The following is a 21,602-nucleotide window of genomic DNA, read 5'->3' as shown; positions in this document are numbered from 1 at the left end:
GTGCGTATAAATCTCGCATCACATACATTGTTTGTTAAACGAAAAAAAGGTAAAGTGACGGCCTTAATCATCTATGTAGATGACATGATTATTACTGGAGATGACCATGATGAGATTTCGAAGTTGCAGAATAACTTGGAAGCCGAGTTTGAAATGAAAAACTTAGGAGACTTGAAGTATTTCCTTGGGGTTCTTGTTTTAGGTACTAGTTCATGACTCGGAGTTCTCATCCGATTCGTGAACATATCCTGGAGTGATTGGGTTCTTCGTCCGGCTGCAAGACGTAAAAGAAAGCGCTACTTGGGAGGCAACCCAATGCAAAAAAAGAAAAAAAAAAAAAAAAAAAAAAAAAATTTCATATATTAAATAAAATACTAAACATGGAGAAAGATGGAGCTTCACAAAGGTTGTTTACGTGAAGCCCCACTACGAGGCGTCGAAGCAGAAGGCTTTGAAGCAGAAGGCATCGGAGCAGAAGGCATTGGAGCGGAAGGCATCGGAGCGGAAGGCATCGGAGCGGAAGGCATCGGAGCGGGAGGCATCGGAGCTAGAGCATTCCAGGCCTCAATACTTGGCTAAGCGCTGGATGAGCCCGGAAAAAGGTGCCTCTGGAGGAAAGACGAAAACCTTTGACGGTCACTGTGAATCCGACCTTCAGACTCTTGCAGCTCATCAAGCTTCCTCTTCATGCCCGTCGAATAGTTGTTGGCAAGCACGTGCAAACTTCTATTCTCGTACTTAAGCTGCTGGATCTCTTGCTTAAGACTTTCCACCTCTGCCATCAATGATTCCACCTGACGGGAGCGGGCAAGCAGGCGTTGGCCCATGTTGGACACAGAACTCGCACACTGAACACTAAGTGCGAGGCACTCTTGAACGGCCAACTCATCGGATCGTCCTGACAGCAGCCTACTATCTTTTGGAGTGAGGAGGTTCCTAGCTACTATTGTAGCTGTTGTGGCGTCCTGCATCACGGAGTCTTCACCTTTAAGAAGACCGTTAGAAGATAAGAAAGAAGGGCGCCATACGTTACCTTGACGCGGCGCGCCCGTATCACTGCTTAGGCTCAATTCCAAGCTAAGGTTCGATGAGTTTGCCATTTTTCAAAGGTGTTCAAAGATAAGGGTTGATGGAGTAAATTTTCAAAGGGCCGGAGTTGATTTTCAAGAATGGGAATTCTTCAGAGTGTGTTTGTTGTGGTGATCGATAGCTCAATAAAAAAGCCAAGGCGACGCGTCCACCGATTCAAAAAGCCGGAATTTCCGGCATAATTTAGGCGACGCGTTCTCAGCTTTTCAGAAAATGCGTTCAACTTTGTCAAAAGATTTCTGACAAAGCTGAAAACACGTGGAGGCCATCATCGCAACTACACGTCTTTAGCCGACAAGCGCAAAGTTCAGCGACGCTTTCTCTGCTTTTCAGAAAACGCGTGCAGCTTTGTCAAAAGGAGCCGCATCTGCACTACCACGTGTCGTTCAGAAAGCGAAGGGGCGTCGTTCAGAAATCGAAGGGGCGCCTGCTCAGAAATCGAAGAGGCGTCGTTCTGATATCGAAGAGACATTTGTCGACAAGGGTAAAAGAACAGTACCACCACTTGATATTATCTCTATATATGTCGACATTCGTCTTTTATGGCAAGGCAAACCTGAAGAAAATGCCCAACTCTCCCTCACCTCTGAGGGCGCACTCCCAGCAAAGCCTTTCGAAATACTTAATTCTTTCTTCTTCCCCAAAGATGATACCAGATGCCTGGAGTACATATGACCCAGGAGGAAACGGCGGATTGAAGTGTGCTGATTCATTCACCGCTTCTTCAAAAGCAAAGGTATCTCATATCATCAAGGTCAAAAGCAAAAGTATCTCATATCATGCTCTTTCCCTGTCTTTTTCTTTGTCCTTGTTCTTACTCGCATGGCAAAGTAAAAGAAGCAATCAGCCGGCACTTGGAGTCAGTCTTCCGATCTGGAGCCAACTGCCTGGAATCTATTCCTGATTGCTTGCCTAGCGTTGCTCTCGAGTAGTCATCTTCAACGGTTGATACACTTCCGGAGAAGGGACCACTTCTGCAAAGGGGAGCGAGTAAGGCAAGTGAAAATGATACATTGAAGCATGTGGAGACAAACATAGGCTGAGTTATCCTCCAACCCTTTTCAATACGAATTGGAAAGATTGAACAAAGAAACAGACCAAAGGGGTAAGCTCAGACCTTCGGGGAAGACCAAAAGAATCCTCCAGCCCAGTAGCACAAAGGAAAATCAATGATGGGCGGAAACCAGTTCAAGAGTAAGCCTGTGGAGTCACTATGATCAAAGCCTCAATGCAATTACCAAGGAGAAGAGGGAATTTACACTCCATAACCAGATTTGCGTCCCTAAACTCTTCTCTTTGTTAATTACATTTTGCCATGTTTAGTATGTTTAAGTGCTTTTTGTGTGTTTACTTATGTTTTGTGTGAATCTATGCTTAAAACATTGAGGACAATGTTTGATTTAAGTATGGGGGGGTAACTAATGTTGTTAATGCAAATTCGTGGGATTTTATCACCCATAACTTCAAATGTTGTTCCTTGCTGTTTTAAGGTGTTTTTAAATTGTTTTAGAGTGTTTTAGTGTGTTTTGTTTTATAACTCCGAAAATCACATAAAAATTTGAAAAAAATGTTTTGAAAAGCCTAAAAAGAGTGTTTTGAGTCGTTTTTGTGTGTTTGTGTCTTAGGGTACCTTCCAACACAATGATAAGGATTTGGTTTAGAATTGCATGACAGTTAAAAAGAGTTATTAACATAGAGAAAAGTTTGATTTACTCTTGGTATATGCTTGGTTATGGTTATAATGTATGACTTCACATGCAATCATAAAAGAAAAAATTTGTTTTTGTAACATGCTTGAAGGAAGGAACTCAAACAAACGCTACAACCCTGTGAGACTCGAGCCATTACCTTCTTTGGAGAGTTATTTTCTGTGATTCTTTGTTTTCTAAAGTTGTTGTATGATCTCATTATTCCTTGCTTGGTTGCTACTTAGAATGCAATTGTATCATGATAGACCTAAATGCTAGAACTTATATCCGTTTCATTCAAAGCATGATATTGTTTGCATAACATACAATAAGATGAAGTTGTTAGTCAAGCCAAAGCCAAAAAGCCTATCCCTTTTCACATGTATTGTAGGATTACCCCTTTTGAGCCTTTTCAAGCTTATTTTCTTTGTTAACCCCTTGTTCTTAAAGGATAGTGAAGCATGACTTAGAATGAACTCCTTTTGACCAATATACTGCAGAAAATAAGTGTGGGGGAAGATAATAGGGCACGGCCAAAGAATGAAATAAAGAAAAGAAAAAAAAAAAAAAAAAAAAAAAAAAAAAAAAAAGAGTTGAAAAATAAGTGAGAATGATCTCACAAGCATTGGTTATTGAAGGAAGGGTCCAAAAGAGTGAATTTGACCCTAGTTGTTGCATGAATCTTCCCTTGTCTTTAAAAGTTGATTTCTGCCATTAAAAGTGAGTTTAAGTGTCAATTTCAATACTTCGCTTCCTATTACTTTAAGAACCTTTGTTTTACTTTACCTTTCTTTGTTAAACCATTACCCTTAGCCCCGTTACAACCCTCAACTTCTATCTTGATGTTATGTATTCAATATGTGGAGTTTGGAATTGATATGAGCTTATGGAATCACTGGTTCTCATTCTAAGTAGTAGCATTCCATTCATGAGATCATATTCATGTCATTATCGTAAATCCAGAAAATACTTTCTTTGATATAACATATGTGAGTGTTAGAATTCATATTTACATCAATCTTCTCACATATAACTAGTGTAGGGTGTGTAGTCAGAAAATCTGTGTGAAAAACAAGTGCATATCTTGTAAGGATTTGAGCAAATTCTCTAAGGCATGTTACTACATTCAAAACATGGTTTTAAATGCTTAATTGTGAATTAGTATGTGGTGACTATGATTAAGAATGTATTCAAGTGTGAAGATGACTAAAATCTATGCGACTAATGATTTTTAACTTGTCATGTGCATTGGAAATCCGTGAGACGATTGTTGGAAGGTGTAGGTTGTGTTTTGTTCGTTTTGTCTAGTTTCGTGTTCTTTTGTTGTTTTGTTTTGCTCGAGGACTAGCAAAAGATAAGTGTGGGGGTATTTGATAGGAGCATATTCATGCGACTTAAATGGCTTGTTCTCGTGCATTTACGTTATGTTTCTTTAGTTATTTTAGTCTTTTAAGCTATTTTCGTGTGTTTGTAGGTCCAAAGGGCTAAAGGAGCAAAAAGATGCATTTTGGAGACTTTTGGAGCACTTTTGGGCTAAGGATGGATAGCTTATGCTTGGCGCCAAAATGTTGGACGAAATTGAAGACCAAAGTGTTGGAACTTTGTTCCCTTTAGTTTTAGGACATTTAAACCTTTCCAATTCCCTTATGCAGTGCATCTCCACCTTTCTCCCAAAACCATACACATGCATTCATTATTCATTCCCTCACATTCTCCCATTACTTATCATAATCACATATCATATCACTTATCATTCACCACTTATCATTCATCACTTATCATTCACCACTTATCACTTATCATATCATTCACCACTTATCATTCATCAAACACATGTTTTCACAATCTGCCATCATTCCAACCAAAACCGTGCACATGCTATCACCATGCATTCACATGCACTTGTTCTTCCATCATTCCATCCTTTAAAACATTGCACATGCACTTTAATCATTCAACACATGCACTCCCATTCTTTAATCCACATGCACATTCACCCTAATCATTCACATAGCTTTAATTCACATGCATTTCAGATTGCATTCCCATTCTTTAATTCAACCAACACAACACATGCATCTTGGCAGATTTCACATGCATTTCCACCCTTACAAGACCCTAATCATTCATTCACACAATCTGCCATCATTCACACAAACAACATCATTGCCGTGGCCTCCCTTTGCATTCACATGCATCTGACTTCATCATTTCAGCCACACATTCACACACATGCATCTTGGCAGATTTCACATTCACACACATGCATCTTGGCAGATTTCACATTCACACACATGCAATTCCAGCTTTCACATGCTTTCCTAGCTGTCATGTTCCCCCCATTTCATCTATAAATAAGCATCCATTGCATTCATTCTCATTCACACTCATTCATAGACAATTTCAGTCACAAACTCATCCATTGCAGAAATGTAGACCATAAACCACCTTTGTGCCGTGAGCCACTCCCCTACAAATCCAAACACCATCCTTCCATCTCCACAACTCCTCTTCCATTCCTCCACCACTCCCCAAACCATTCACACCATCAAACTATCCTTAGACCTTGTGCTACAACGAAGAGGAAGATAAGAGTGCCTAAACGTTCATACAATTCAATTTTGAGTTGTTGGAATGTCTAGGTGTTTCTTTGATTTCTATGTTTAATTTCAATACTCTATGTTTTGTACGAATGAGGCATGGAAGAGAAGAGTGTCTAAACGTTCATACAATTCAAGTTTGAGTTGTTGGAATGTTTAGGTGTTTCTTTGATTCTCTTTGTTTTGTATCATAAGGAACTAAACCCCCCTTGGCTAGGGGGGTTATTTGAAATATATGTTTATGCTTGCGTTTTGATTTGATTACTTCTAATTTCGTTTCATAAGTTGTGATTCAATTTGTTTAACTATTTGATTGATAACTTATTTATGTATGTTTATTAAGAGTGCACACTTAATTTTCATGCATGAATATGATGCTAGAATATAAGTGAGTTTCACCTAATAGTTACGAACTTATATTCACAAGTAGTGGAGGTTGCTTATAAACAATCGCGTTAAATGAATTCTTGGCAAGAGTATCATGCATTCATAGTTACAATTGCCTCGTCAATACTTATAATTTTCATAGAGCGTAATGATTCTTGCTTGTATCTCTATTATGCAATCATGTAGGGGACTTGTGGGGAATGTTTTGAATTGTTGTATGCGCTAACCCATCCAATTCAATAACGTTAGGAAGATTTGAAGGTTAATTAGTGCATCACGGTTAACTTGGGGTGTTGAGAATTAATGATTTATTGAAACGCAATTGGAAATCATTTTATTATACAAGTGTAACATATGTGAAGATGAACCCCTTAGCTAGCATTCATTCATTTCAATTCCATCCATATTTTCATCAAATTCATCTTTACAATATGTGTATTTTATTTAATTTCGTCAAATCTAATTCCCCCTTTACTTTAATGTTCAAATTAGTTAGAAATCAATTTAGTTTGTGTTTATGAGTGTTTTGATTCATTTTATTTCCCAATTTCGTCCAAATTCACCAAAGTGCTCAAAACTGCCCAGAAAGTGATTTTAAGGCAGTTTTGAGTGTTTTGGGTGATGTTTGAGTCTTTTGGTTTGTTTTAGTGTTTCAAGCATTTAGTTTTACATTCTTTGAGTTAGTTTAGTGTTTTATATTGTGTTTTTACGTTCTTGAGTCAAGTTGTTACACAAATTCGTCCAAATTTGTGTTTGTGCTCAAATCTGCCCAGAAAGTGGTTTTTAGGCAGATTTGAGTGTGTTTGTGTAGTTTTGAGTCTTTTGAACTTGTTTTGAGTCCTTTGAGTCTTTGTGAACGTGTTTAACTTTGTTTCTATGTTTTTGAGTCAAATCCAAGTGATTAACAATCCCTCCTAATCCCCGGTCCAGAACGATCCCTACTTGCACCTATACTACAAATGATAAAAAGAGGGTTAATTTGTGTGCGTATAAATCTCGCATCACATACATTGTTTGTTAAACGAAAAAAAGGTAAAGTGACGGCCTTAATCATCTATGTAGATGACATGATTATTACTGGAGATGACCATGATGAGATTTCGAAGTTGCAGAATAACTTGGAAGCCGAGTTTGAAATGAAAAACTTAGGAGACTTGAAGTATTTCCTTGGGGTTGAAGTTGCTCGCTCTTCAAGAGGTATTTTCTTGTCGTAACGTAAGTATGTATTGGATTTATTAAAGGAAACTGGTATGCTGGGGTGTAAGCCGGCAGACACTCCTATTGTTGAAAAGCATCATCTACATTTGGATCCAGATCAGAAGCCGGTTGATAAAGGGAGATATCAGAGACTTGTAGGGAGACTAATTTATTTGGCTCATACACGTCCAGATATTGCATATGCTGTAAGTGTGGTGAGTCAGTTTATGCATTCACCGAGTGTAGATCATATGACTGCTGTTAAGCGTATCCTAGCATATTTGAAGTCTGCACCAGGAAAAGGAGTGTTGTACAGGAAGCACGGGCATTTGACAATTGAGGGGTTCACGGATGCTGATTGGGCAGGAAATGTGAGTGATAGAAGATCTACTTCCGGATATTTCACTTTTGTAGGAGGGAACTTGGTTACATGGCGGAGTAAAAAACAGAAGGTGGTATCACGGTCTTCAGCTGAAGCCGAGTATAGGGGCATGGCCCACGGCATTTGTGAAATCTTTTGGCTTCGAAAACTTCTCTGGAGTCTTGGGGTTAAGTCAAAGGAAACCGTGAAGGTATATTGTGATAACAAGTCAGCAAGAGATATAGCTGATAATCCGGTGCAGCATGACAGGACAAAACATGTGGAGGTTGATCGGCATTTCATTAAAGAGAAGCTTGAGAAGAAGATTGTGTCTATACCGTTTGTGAATTCGGAGGAATAACTTGCAGATGTTCTTACTCATGCTGTATGTAGTCGCAAGTTTGATGACTCACTTGTCAAGTTGGGCATGTGTGATATATATACACCAACTTGAGGGGGAGTGTAGACGTGAGTCACAGTTTAGACGGAAAAAAAGGGAATGTAAATAGGGTAAATACTAGGAGTCCTTTATTAGGAAGGAAGGGTTTTGTATATATCCTGTTTTTATTTGTTTCCTTGTAGGCTACGGATTGTATATGTATTTAGTTCTGAAGAAGTATCAAATAATATATGAAATTCCCATAACATTCTTTTGTTTCTTCGTGTCAAACTTCAAACAAAAGAAGGATTAGTTGATTTGTGACTAATGCTGATCAAATATGTTCGTTGTGCAATAATGGCGAGGAATATCACATACACCTATTTTTCAAATGCAGCATTTCAAATTTGATTTGGAATTGTTACTCGGTAAGTCCTTGCATTTTAACTAGTAACAACTTTGATTCTGTTTCGTTATATCATAATGACATGGAGGAGCTTAGTGACTTGGGTAAAGTTTTCTTCTTAGGTTGGCAAATTTGGAATAATATAAATAACAAATCTTTAAGAAATTTCAATCCCAGTCTGACTAGGTCCACTGGATTGGCTATCCTTATGAGTGATAATTATCTCAAGTCAAATGCCAAAGAGCGTAAGAAGAGCACATGTGACAATTCCACGATTATTAAATTGCATCCTCCAGATAATAATTATTTTTAAGTTGAATTTGGATGGTTTGGTGGCTGGGGACAAGGGTGCGGCTGGTTTTGTCATCAGAAGTGACACTGGGCATCTCACTGGGGGTGAAGCTTTAAACTTTGATGGTGCTACTATTTATGAGGGGGAGGCAAGGGGTTTAAGGGAGGGCCTTCTCTATGCTCTAAGGGCTTTACAAACATTGTGGTGGAAGGCGATTCTAGACTTATCATTCAGGCTATACAAGGAATTGGTGCAACCCCATGGAATATGGTCCCTATCACTAATGATATCGGGTGAACGGCGGCTAAGTTCTTGAACATAAAATGGAGCCATATCTACAGAGAGGCACATTTTGTTGCGGATGCCTTTGCCCATCAGGGTATTCTTATATCTGATTGTCATATTTGGGATAATTGTGCTCCCAATTTGGGATAATTGTACTCCCTCCTTTGCTTTTGATGCTCTTTTATTTGATAGTAGGGGGACAGGTTGCAATTATGGCTCTCTTGAATGCATTTTTGGTTTAAAAAAACAAAAAGACATAACTGTTGTGGCCTATATTTAACTAACAAGGAGAGAGAGGGCTGGCAACACAGAGAGAGAATATAGAGAGGAATGTGTTTGTAGGGTTGTGTACAGGATGTGTTATTCTCCCCACACAGTGCTTTTATTTATAGTAATAAAGGAGAGAAGAAATCCTTCTTCTCCAAGGAATACAAGTTTTAATAAGGAAGAATAACTAGAATCAAATCTAATCTAGGATTTACACAATCACACTTAAATAAGAAGTTTATAACACCCCTTTGAGTGTGTAAATACTCAAGTAGATTTGGCATCATGTAGAGTTGAGGAAGTTGACTCGTCAGCACTAATTCTAGTAACACACCATTCTCAAATAAGGTAACAACTTGAATAAGGAAGTAAGTCTTACAAAATAACCATAAGGCTATGGTAAAAACCCGAGTAGGGACAAAATCCATAGTCTAGGTAAAAATGCATGAGTAATGCAACATCAAATAAAACATCTACGGGACATCATTAGGGATTTGATCAACCCAAGGTGGGTGCCTCGTCAAAAATGCTCCTAGTCGTAGGAAAAAAGCAATACATTAAGATCAAGCAAGTATACTTCAGGATACTCCCCCTGAGTTTGACACAATTCCAAAGATAACTAGCAATGTTACAACTCAGAAAGTTTACGCATACCTATTCCTTGAACAAGAAGAACTGTGGCACAATGTGCTTGGTGTTATCTCCTTTGATGTAACCCTTCTTGAGCTGTTTAATGCATGCTGCATTGTCTTCATAGATCGTCGTCCAGACGTCAATGACAGGGTAAAGATCGCAGGAGCTTCGAATATGGCCCACAACTGCTCTTAGCTAGAAGCACTCCCGAGTTACTTCGTGTAGGGCGAGAATTTTAGCATGGTTAGACGAAGTGGCAACTATGGTCTGTTTAGTTGACCTCTAAGAGATTATGGTGCCTCCAACGTTAAAGAGATAACCTGTTAGAGAACGCACCTTGTGCGGATCAGATAAGTATCCTACATCTGTATAACCAACAAGGCAAGAATCCACTCGAGATAAGGGGGTGCGACATCACTCGAGGATTCATAGGGATAGAACAAGCCCAGATCTGTAGTACCCTCAAGGTAACGGAAGACCTTTAACACCAATTCAATGTCTGCGTGTTGGTGCATTACTGTATCTTGCCAAAAGATTAACAATGAAGCAGATGTCGGGTCTAGTGCATTGAGCTAAGTACAATAAAGCTCCTATCGCACTTAGATAAGGAACTTCAGGCTCCAAAATCTCTTCATCATCCTCCTTCAGACGGAAGGGATCTTGTTTTGCATCTAGCGATCGAATGACCAGAAGAGTACTCGAAGGCTTCGCTTTATCCTTATTAGAGTAACACAACACCTTCTGGGTGTAGTTCGATTGATGTACTAAGATTTGATCTGAACGATGCTTTATCCTGAGATTGAGACAGTATCGAGTCTTTCCTAGATCTTTCATCTCAAATTCTGACTTCAGGTGCGTGGTAGTTCTCTGGAGCTCTTCAGGAGTTCCGATAAGATTCATGTCGTCGACATAAACTGCAACAATCGCAAAACCGAAATGTGACTTCTTAATGAACACACAAGGGCATTGTTTGTTGTTCACATATCCCTGACTAGTCAAATACTTCTAAACACGAAAATTCTGTAACGAATGAAACGAGAACACGTGTACAAAGTAGATTTGTATTGATTTGAATTTGTAGGTTGCAATCTCTGTTTACAATTTTTCCTCTGATTTAGTCTTCAAATTTGATGTAGATGTATAGGTTGTTGATCCAAGGGTTGTGATGACTTGATCTCGGATGAAAGATTGAACGATTGCTTTAAGTTTTGAGCTTGAAACAATGCATGGATAGTCTTCACCTCAAAGCTGCTGCAAAGGTAGTGTTGATGTAGGATTTCATTGATTCAAGGGTCTTGGCAACTTGATCTTGAATCGAATGTTGTTACAAGTTTTGAGCTTGTAACAAAGTTTTGAAGGAATCGGCACAAGTGCTTGTTGATTCTTCAAGGAAATGCTTCGGCTTTGGTTGTGGCTTCTTTAAAGAGAGCTTTGGTAGCGTATTAGTCTTCAAAGATTTGGTGCAGAGGTTCCTCTAGATGTAGAATTGCCGACCCTTTGATGTAGAATTTGTCGACCTTTGTGCTTGTCTTGGGACCTTGTATTTATAGACTTCTCAAAGCTTTCTTTTGGATGGATTTGGCTTTGATTTGTGTTTTGATTCGTCCATGGGAGAATTTAGGCATGTTTTGTGTCATAATTTCAACCACTTTCCCTTGCTTGGCCGAAATTTATAGGGCTTTCTTGCCTATTTTGGGAGCAATCTTTAATTCTTGCTTGTTTTGTGAAGATATTTTAGCTTTCTTTCCGGTTTTGGGAGCAACTTGGACCGCTTGCCGATTTTAAGAGGCATTTTCTCCCTTTTGCCGACTTTTGGGAAGGTTTTGTACTTCCTTTGCTCGATTTGTGCCAAATGTCATTGATGACTTGTCCATTCGTGATAAGTCATATGCCACGTGAAGCTTTGTGATGCACCTTTTGTATGCAATGAAATTTACATGTCTACAATACTCACTTAGACGGTTATACCACATTCTTTCGGATTACTTCAAACCGTAGAGTGAACGCCTCAGCCGAATTGAGAGCGTGTTCCAGGGTTTGTAAATATTTGATCCAGTCAATGTAAATCCTTTGGAAACTTTCATATAAATTTCCGTATCAAGATCCTCATAGAGATACGCAGTTACTACGTTCATCAGCTGCATACTCAGTTTTTCGGAAGTTACCAAGCTGATAAGGTACAGAAAAGTAATCACATCCATAACGGGTGAATAAGTTTCATCATAGTCAATCCCAGGGCATTGTAAGAAGCCTTGTGTAATAAGACGAGTTTTGTAACGCACAATTTTTTTCTTCTCATTATGATTCCAAACGAAATCCACTTGTAGCCAATGCGCTTCACATGTGGAGGCGTAGGAGTTACAAGTCCAAACACCTTAAGTTTCGCAAGTGAATCAAGTTTGACTTGGATTTCTTGTTTCCAATTTGACCAATCAGTTCTACGTCGACATTCATTAACAGTACGGGGTTCAATGTCATCGCTCAACATGATCTCAGTAGCTATTGCATATGCTAATGCATCGTTGACGATCATCTCATTTCTACACCAAACATCATCCAAGTTAGCATAATGGACCGAAATTTCATGATTCAAGGGAGGTGGATTCGTCTCTTCAAGGACGCTTCCATAATCTAGAATTTCCTTAAAAGTTGGATAGAATAAGTAGGCAATAGTCAAATTCACGATAGGCTCTTTCGGGGCTTGTGTTATGGGTTTCCTTTTCTAGGGGTGTGAATACTTTGAACCAAGTGGTCTGCCACACTTATGTGTAAGGGCAGATGATTGGCTAGCTGCTAATGTATGTGGATTGACCAAAGTGGCATCCCGGGCCTCCAGGAGGGAAGTCTATCGTACATTTGGTACATCCATCTTTGCAGGCACATTTGCAGTTGGAATATGTGATCTTGTCACTCGCGCTAGAGCGATGAAAGCATCTAGCATGCTTTGAGCTACGCTTTGAAGATCTAATATACACTGCACTTTAGTCTCAGACTGAGCGGTGCGGGGATCTAAATGAGACAAAGTGGGAGTCATCCATGATAATTCACGTTGTTCTTATCTCCCCCTAACAACGGGAAGACTGTCTCATAGAAGTGACAATCCACGAAACGAACGGTAAACAGATCGCCTGTCAAAGGTTCTAAGTAATGAATGATTGAATAGATACCCATCCTTGTGGTGATCAAAACAATCAGCCAAAGCCACCCAGAGTGCTTGTGGATCCTCCTAAGCAAGGTACTCGGTTTGCAGTGCATCATGAATGTGTCTTCAGATGAAGATCATGGCAGTGGCTTTCTCAACTTCACCAACCAGGTTGTCCACCTCATCTTCAATGGCGGGACACAAATTCTTTGTGGTGAGGTGGAGCTTCACATCTTAGACCCGCTTGAGGTAGTTCCTTCTAGAGACCTCTAAAGTGGTGAAGTCCAATTTGTTCAAATTCGACATGTTCCTATCACAAAATAAATGGACAAGATGTGGTTAGTGTAATGGAGAAAAAGCAATCCATTCACATAGAAGTAGAACATTCAAGTTCTAATAGACATGTATTGGTTTAAATTTACATGAAAAAGCTTCGGGTTTTCATGGGTGATGTTTTTAAGGAAAACTTAAGGTTTTCAAACAAGGCACGTTTCTACAAACTTCAGGTTTTGAAATAAATTATGAACTTCAAGTTCGTATGTTTCTGTAGACAAACACAAATATATATATATATATATATATATATATATATACAGAAATATGCAACAAGAAAAATATGAAATAGATATTCAATATTTATTATTATAATTGAATTAGTTATTTGGATTTCGAACCAACATTAATGTGTGGGTGAAAAATTATAAAACCCAAATTGTCCAAAAAAAATAAAAATAAATTCGGGGCCCAAAAACATGGGCCAAAGCCTATGGGTGGGCTGAGAATGTTTAAACAGTGTGGCCCAGGCCCAAAAATTGGGCTAGGGTAAATAGATATGGGCTGCAGGCCCAATATATTGAAGGCCCAGATAGGCATGGATTGGGTGTGACGCAGTGCAGTGCACCGATTCTCCAACAGCGAGCTGGGATCGTGTGCGACATTGTGCACGGGGACACCAAAGCCCAATTGGGCTAGTGTCGTTCGTGGGTCGAGGGTCCAGTTCAGCCAAATGGGCTGTTTGGATTTGGGTTGTGGCAGCAAAGATAACTAGCAGCCAAAAAAAAAAGGTGTTATGCTATGCATGCCTAAGGCCCCGAGGCTCACTAGGGTTCAGGTCGAGAAATCTAGAACACCCTAGTGGAGCTGGGTGTGGGATTCGAACTGGAAAAAATCTCCAGCGTTGCTTCAGGTGACTTCCCTCGGTCGGTCACGGCACGACAAAGCAAGGCGGTTCAATTAAGACCCTAGTTTTGGACGAAAACCTAAGTTTCGACGTTGGGGGGGTTTGAGAAACTGTGAGGATTCGAATAATCCTTCGAAAATTCACTGATGGTTATTAGATTTTTCGAGAAACCAATCATCTCTAACGATGGTTAGGTCCCAAAAACACTACTGCAGGTTGTGATGTCCCAGAGAGACAGTGGTGAGGCCGTGGCCAATTGCAGGCGGCAGTTGATTTTGTGGGTTTGATGCCAAAACGATGTCGTCATCTCAGATGGAGCATTGGGGGTTTTGCTTCGGTGCATCGCAGCTCAAGAAGGCTTGCATGAGCTCGGGTTTTAGATTCGGCAAACCCTAAATTTTTTTTGTATTTTTTCAATTTTCAGATTAATTCAATGCATATTCAATTAAATAATTCAATGCATGGACATATATTTGATGCAATTCATGGCAATATCAATTCACATAATTCAACAATTATGTATATAATGCATACACAATTTATGTAGAATCTAAAATTCGAAAAACGTAAAGTTGGGTCCTGCATTATGGTGAATGTTATTGCTATTAGGGTTGCCAAAAAACATCGTGATAAAAAACTGTTGTTTTGAAATAACCTGATTGCGTGATGATATTGGTGAACTGGTTTGATGCAGAAAACTTCCACATCAAATTCCTAAGCCCAACGGTAGGAGGGTGCTTATAATGTGTTGTGGCCTATATTTAACTAACAGGGAAAAAGAGGGCCGATGACACATAGAGAATATAGGGAGAGATGTGTTTGTAAGGTTTCGTAGAGGATGTGTTATTCCCCCTACACAGTGCCTTTAGTTATAGTAATAAGGGAGAGAAGAAATCATTATCCTCTAAGGAGTACCGTCCTAACAGGGACGAATAACTAGAATAAAATATAATATAAAATTTACACAATCACACTTAAATAAGAAGTTTATAACAATAACCATCCATTTTTTTTATCATTTATTTTTAAAAATTAACCGGTACAAAGAATTGAATCAATTACGTCAAGCATCTAACCATAATTGGTACAAAGAATTGAATCAATTATGTCAAGCATCGAACTATAATTGGTCCAAAGAATTGAATCAATTAAATGGTTTGTAGAACACTACCCTGTCAAGGGAACGGATGCTTTTCTTCCGATTGTGCCATGTAGACATCTTGACTAATTTGATTCCGCCATGATTCTAAGCATCCCTCCCAGGGAGACAGTATCCGGTTGATATAACAATACACAAAGGCGCCTACATGAGTATTTTTGTGACTAGATAAGCGCGCGGCTGCGGCTGCTGCTGCTATTTTTTCCCTATCAATAAAATAATTACAACCAAAATACAGTTATGGATAAATTTGGTCTTTGGATGCATACCAATTACCAAGTTCAAAGTGGATTTAACGAGACATTAGCCTACCAACCATAGGATATAGTGAATACATTTATCCTATGCAATCGTATAAAAAACCATACTGCCACACTCGAATGCAGTATCAAACTGATGATACAGTTTTCAGGAAATAAATATTAAGAAACTAAAAATTAAACCATATAGGGCTCTGAATAACCTTCATCTAAAATTGACTCATTCATCCCCGAGATCCGTTCTGCACAATCAAAGAAGAGATGATGAGGAGTCAACCATGATTAATCTTCCTGAGATAGTATCCTTTAAGTAAAGATCGACACAACCAACAACACTTAAACATTGCCTTAAATTAATTAATTAATTAGTCTAGACATGCATCGTCTTTTAGATAAACATGTGCTACTTGCATAGCCACCGTCACCATAATGCCAGTTAGTCTTTGCCCGTAAATTGCAACTTCAAACATCAAGAAAATTTAGCCAGACACAACGCAGGTGATTCAAAATACTCTTTAACTGAAATGAATCTAATGCAAATGACACTGCCTACTTTATGACAATATATGATTATTATATTATCTTGTGAAATAGTGATGCAGACCACAATCTCCAAATAACACCAGGAAATCATATAGAAATTGGCATACCAATCCACAATATGACAAGCGTCGAAGTCCCTATAGTTCAAAGTCAAAATCCATAATAGGGTTCTTGTATCCCAAAATTGTCGTACTGTTTCAACCTAATCTATAAATTAAAGTGGTAATGTCCATCAGACATTCAAGGGGCAAAAACACTCCTACTTCAAACGCTATAAGTAATACACATTGCTTGTGTCAATTTGCCTATTGGGCAAAATTGATGCTGCGAAGTCACAACTTTTCTAGTTGTAAGTTATGCAGTGTATGTATTATCTTACTGCTTCAAAAAGAACCCTATTCGGGCATAAAATCGATACAAAGTAACTTTTATTGTTCATACATCCGGCTTTCACCTAAGGCACATTGTTGACTCTTTCGATCACTAACTTACCATGCTATAAGTCTCTCCCAATACAGTTTTTGTATAACTAGATAATCCCAAATTCACATGACACTTATAGCATTTTAGAGTAGTGATCTGTGGCGTCAAGTTAAAACAACCAAAAAGAGCAGATTATACGAGAAAAATATTCCTCTTTGTCGGGCTCAACCATCATCTCAAAGAAACAGCAAATACATCATTATAACCACTCATCCCTCCCGATTTTCTTCGTACTTAGTTTCAAATATGATATCAAATTATCAATGTATGCAATACCTTCTACCCTATTTCAAACAACACCAACGAGCAACGATCAAATTTATCCCAGAACAACAACAATACAATCAGTCAAACAATTATTCAATTCATAAATTTCTAAATATTAACAACACACAGAGAATACCCTCCTCCTACTATGCCCTTAAAATTGCATACGTTGAAAACCCACAAAAAAAAATAAAAATAAAAAAACAAAACAAAAAAAATCATACAAAACAAACAAACAAACGCAGAAAATAAAAAGAGTGATATGGACTCGAAAATTACCTCACAGAACGAGATGGGCATTAAAATTCAAGTCTGAGCTCGTCCTTTTCACCAGAGAGGAGGTGAAGAACATATGGTGTGGCTCGGATCGCGAGGACCCATGCTCCGAACATGGCGACATGGCTCCGCAGCTGCTTCAGAGCCTCTGCCTTGTCAGGCTTCTGCATAAACATGGGAAACATTTTGTTTTCTCTGATTCAGCTTCACTTTCCTGCAAATTGATATGCCGAACGCAACCTGACGCTTAAAACCCTAAAACCCTAGTTTGTTGCTCTGCGATTCTGTAATTTCGGGGTTAGACAGCTTCGGAGGAAGAAATATGGGCTTCTCAAAATGGCCCTTGAAATAGAAAATTTATTAATTTGGTTTTCAAAGTGTGATTTTCGCAAACGCGATTTCTAAGGTGCGGACAACATTTTGCAGATCGTGTGTGCGGATGGAATGTGGTCTATTGAATGAAAATTGAACGGTTGAAAACAAACCCATTAGAATGAGCTTAGGATGAAATCGGGTTATAAATGATTTGTTACTTAATTAAAATGGTACCCGACATAAATTCAAAATTTTTTGGGATTTAAATTTTGTAGGGGCACAAGACTTATTTAAGACAGAAAGTGTGTGATTAGCATGAATTCAAAATTTCTTGGGATTTAAACTGTAATCCCCGACATCAACACTTTCTGTCTTAAGTAAGTCTTGTCCTGCTGCAAAGACATTCCCTCCCTTGCGTTTGCTTAAACATCATTGTCGTCGAAAGCATCCTTGCCATTTGAAAACTTGCTTGTTCCAAACCCAATTATAATTGGTCTGTGCTTGTGTTGTCCGACCTTACATAAATTTCAGATAGCAGTGAAGAAAATCAGGGGACTTTGGTGAGAGGCTGTGCAGTGGGTTACAAAGAAAGGACGTGCTTTTCGATTCATTCAAGCTGGGTTCAAATTGCTTCCGCGATAACCGTGGTCATATTTTATTCCCCCAGTGAATTTCAAATTTGGTGAGTTTTGAAAATGGAACACTAGAATTTCATTTAGTTATTTATGTTAAGCATTATAAATTAAGTTTGTTGTAAGGTTAATTATGCATGTTCGTGGATGTAATTAGGTGGAATTTGTCGAAATATGTCAATTTTATTTTATTTTTTTAAATTTTATTTTATTTTATTTTTATTTTTTATACAAATTAGGGTGCGTTGTGAACTTATGAAGTTATGTTGACGGGTTGTGTAGATGCTGGAGCATGATTTGTTGTTTTGGTAAAGTTGTAGTTTTTAGTAAGGATTGAATTTTGTATTTGAATTATTGTTAATTTTAAGGTGGTGGGGATTGATTTTTGTATCTGAATTATTGTTACTTATATGGTGGGAATTGAAATTGCTTAAGTAATGATGCTCTGTTAACAGCATATGTAAAGCTATGAAGCTTTGGTGACAGGTTGTCGTTAGGTTATGTTTCATTGGTTGTTGGTGTGTATGTATTGTTATGTGTATAAGATATGGCAACCCAAGGTGTTCAACTAGCAATGAGAGAAAAAGAAACGTATAGGGAAAGGGTTAACAACCTATCTCATGCCCCCTATGGGTTAGGATTGATTAGGGAAAAGTTTAATGAGGCACAACTTGGTGCCTTTAGGGCAACCTGCTTTGGACACCTTTAGGGTGTGGATGAATTGGCCTTCAGTGGGCAAGTCGTCCATGAGTTGTTGCTCCGTAGAGTGGCAAATTAAGGGGTTAAACACCTAGAGGGGCTGGCTTATTTAATAGGTTGTGAATTGGCCTGGTTCACAAAGTAGGACTTTTGCCTTATTACTTGGCTACGAAGTGATGAACCTTATGACGTAGAGGTAGAGTCACAAAGGATTAGGCTGCTGAGGAAGTATTCTCTCAGGAAATTAGGGTCGGTAGGTGAAAGTAGCAAGGTGAGGAAAGAAAAAGGAAAGGTAAAGCAAAGGCTGTCCCCAAGAAAGTCAGCAAAAAAATATCTGTGACTTACGGTGAGCTTAAAGGGCGTTCAAGGAGTGCAAGGATAGGGATGATGCCTTCAAGCTAGGCCTGGTATACTTTATCGAGGCTGTATTGATAGGGGCAAATACCAACGTTGTTTTCAATCTAGACTATCTCGACCTCATGAATGATATGGATAAGTTTAACAGCTTTGCATGGGGTTCCATCTCCTTTAAATAACTTCACGACAACCTCTCGTTTACTGCTTCAAGGAGAGGTAGAAGTCGAGTTGATGGGGATGGCAAGGGAGATGAGGAGGAGGAAGAAGAAGAAGTTAGGGGAACATAGATGGCGTAATTGTGGAGCCAAAAATAATCAAGAGCCGACATGTGGATTTTTGGGCGAAAATGACAAAATTACCCTTGAGGAGCACTGGAATTCCTACGCGCGGGCAGTGTACAAACATCCCACAATCAAGTCAAAAATGCCCAAAATAGGTAACAAATTCAAAGTTATTTCATCCATCTTCATCCTATATTTTCCACAAGGTAATTATTTCATAACCTTCAAAACATTCCATATAAATTGAGTTAATTGGCTAATTAATGGATTTATTCCTAATTAATCCATTAATTACCAATTAAATCACCTATTTCACAAAAAAAAATTCCCCAAAGGGCCGGCCACCTTTTCTCAGAGGGGGACCATTCATGCACTATATATTCAACCTCATTTCCTCTAAAAACCTAAGTCCACACTCTTGCAAAACTCCAAAAACTCTCTAAACACTTTTCACTCTAAATTCTAACTTTGGCATCGGAGGTTCTTCTACCAAAGCCCCCCTTCCCCATTCATCGTGGGTGCATGAGGCTCTTGGCCTTGACCCTAAGGTGTTAATTATTTTGTAGGTGCAATTTTGTCCAAGAAGAAGGAGGCGGAAATTTGCATCCACAAATTGGAGCTTTCATTGAGAGTTGAAGTCCACACACTCATAGAAGACTCTTGCATAAAAGGTTTTTCTTTATTTTTTCTTGTCCATTTGTATATTTTTCGTACGTTCTTATTATAATAATTTTTTATTTGCAAAGATTCTTTGATAAAATGTAAAAGAGAAATACAATGGCTAGAAATTTAGAAAATTCCATAAGTGAAAATTCCAATATTCAAGAAATGAGACCGCGGTGATCCATGAGGCTAAATGTGATCATAGGTGGAGCGGCACCACCGCTACGGGGCTTTACCATGGTAACCACCACGGTGGCCACTATGGCCACCACAGCCACCATCCGCGGCGAGGTCCATGGCACCACTACCACGGCCCGAGCCGTGCCATTTAAGCAAGCCTAAGTCGTGCCATCTAAGGCCCACGACACCAAACCATGGCCTAAGCATTTTCACCACATTTTTTTGTGAATTTGAAATTTCCTAACTCAAATCTCGCTCCCAGAGTCTACCACACTTCCACTGCTCAAGGAGATGCATTCCTTCCAAGCTATTCCAACCCAAATGGAGAACAACACTTGTCTCAACAAGTCATAGAGTTGATGAACGCCCTCGCACAACATACGACCTTGGTGAACCAGCTCTTATAGCGCACCGAAATGCAACATGCCCCAGACGAGGTCACCTGAAGTAGGACAAGGGCAGACAAAGAACCTCTCCAGCAACGTCCCTGCAAGCAGTCACTCGACTAGCCATGAACCGAGCGTTCGAGTAGTGTACACTCTCGATTGGGCCCCTGCGATAGCATATACTCTCGTCTTAGCGCGCGGAGGAGCGTGCACTTTTGACTAGGCCCATGGACAAGCGTACATTCACGGTTGAGGTCACACTCCGATAGTCAACATGAGAAACCTTCCAAGCAAAGTTTTTATTTGTGGCTAAACTCGCAATAAGCATCTTTCACCTTACATCGGAGTAGGCAGCACGACGGACGAAGAGAAGCAATCACTCAATCCGGCTCAAGCTCAACCGACAGCCTACGAAGAACTCGCTCGCCTACTAGGAACGCACCACACGGCCGAGAGTTCCACTAGCCCCAACAAAGTCACATTCAGGAAGAAGTAGAAAGACTCTTGACCAAGTGATTACGTAATTTTCAACGCAACGAGGTCGCTGACGAGGCACTACGATGGAACATGACCAACATAAACAGGTCACCTTTCACGGACAAGATCGAGCAGGCAGAGCCTTCACGCGAATTCAGCATGCCACATTTCACATCTCACAAAAGGGATGAAGACCCGGAGAGACACTTAAAACACTACTAAAGCACAGTGTTCCTCTACCGTGACAATGACGATCTCATGTGTAAGATATTCGCCACCACTCTACAAGGCGAGGCGCAAGATTGGTTCTACACCCTGCCGCCACAATCTATACAGAGTTTCAACGAACTTTCTTTGGTTTTCACCAAAGAATATTCATTCTATCGCATAGATCAAAAAGAAGTATGACCATTTGTTTAACGTCAAGAAGAACCCAAAAGAGTCGCTTTATGACGATATGAAGAGGTTCAAAACAGAGAAGGCAAAGATAATCGGATGCAATGACTCGATAACTAAAGCAGCCTTCCAAAAAGGACTTCCAACAGACCACCCGCTATTCAGAAAATTAATCATGAAAGAAAATCTAACTCTAGCAGACTCATTCACTTTGGCAGAGAAACATGCACTTTGGGATGAGGCTTGCTAATGCACATTCAAGGACTTAAAGAAATACCCGGCATCATCTCCCTACTATCCAAACTGGAAGTAGAGGAGGACT

The 21,602-nt window shown here is 39.3% G+C and overlaps 1 protein-coding gene and 1 pseudogene across 1 annotated transcript; one reads left to right on the top strand and one right to left on the bottom strand.

Annotated features, from left to right (window-relative positions):
* Window positions 1-6,831: 6,831 nt before the first annotated feature.
* On the top strand, window positions 6,832-7,683 carry LOC148697032 (secreted RxLR effector protein 161 pseudogene; annotated as a pseudogene).
* Window positions 7,684-15,337: 7,654 nt separating this feature from the next.
* Window positions 15,338-17,226, bottom strand: LOC137726783 (mitochondrial import receptor subunit TOM6 homolog). The gene is made up of 2 exons (XM_068465743.2): window positions 16,898-17,226; window positions 15,338-15,567 (listed from the first exon to the last, which is right to left on the bottom strand). Exon 1 carries the CDS (start codon window positions 17,077-17,079, stop codon window positions 16,918-16,920), a length of 162 nt encoding a protein of 53 aa, XP_068321844.1. The 5' UTR covers window positions 17,080-17,226; the 3' UTR covers window positions 15,338-15,567; window positions 16,898-16,917.
* Between the last annotated feature and the right edge of the window lie 4,376 nt (window positions 17,227-21,602).

This window comes from Pyrus communis, chromosome 5, assembly GCF_041283825.1.
Source record: "Pyrus communis isolate YQ-2024b chromosome 5, ASM4128382v1, whole genome shotgun sequence".
Classification (NCBI taxonomy): domain Eukaryota; kingdom Viridiplantae; phylum Streptophyta; class Magnoliopsida; order Rosales; family Rosaceae; genus Pyrus; species Pyrus communis.
Note: the sequence above shows the minus strand (reverse complement) of the source record. Positions and strands in the feature narration are given on the sequence as shown.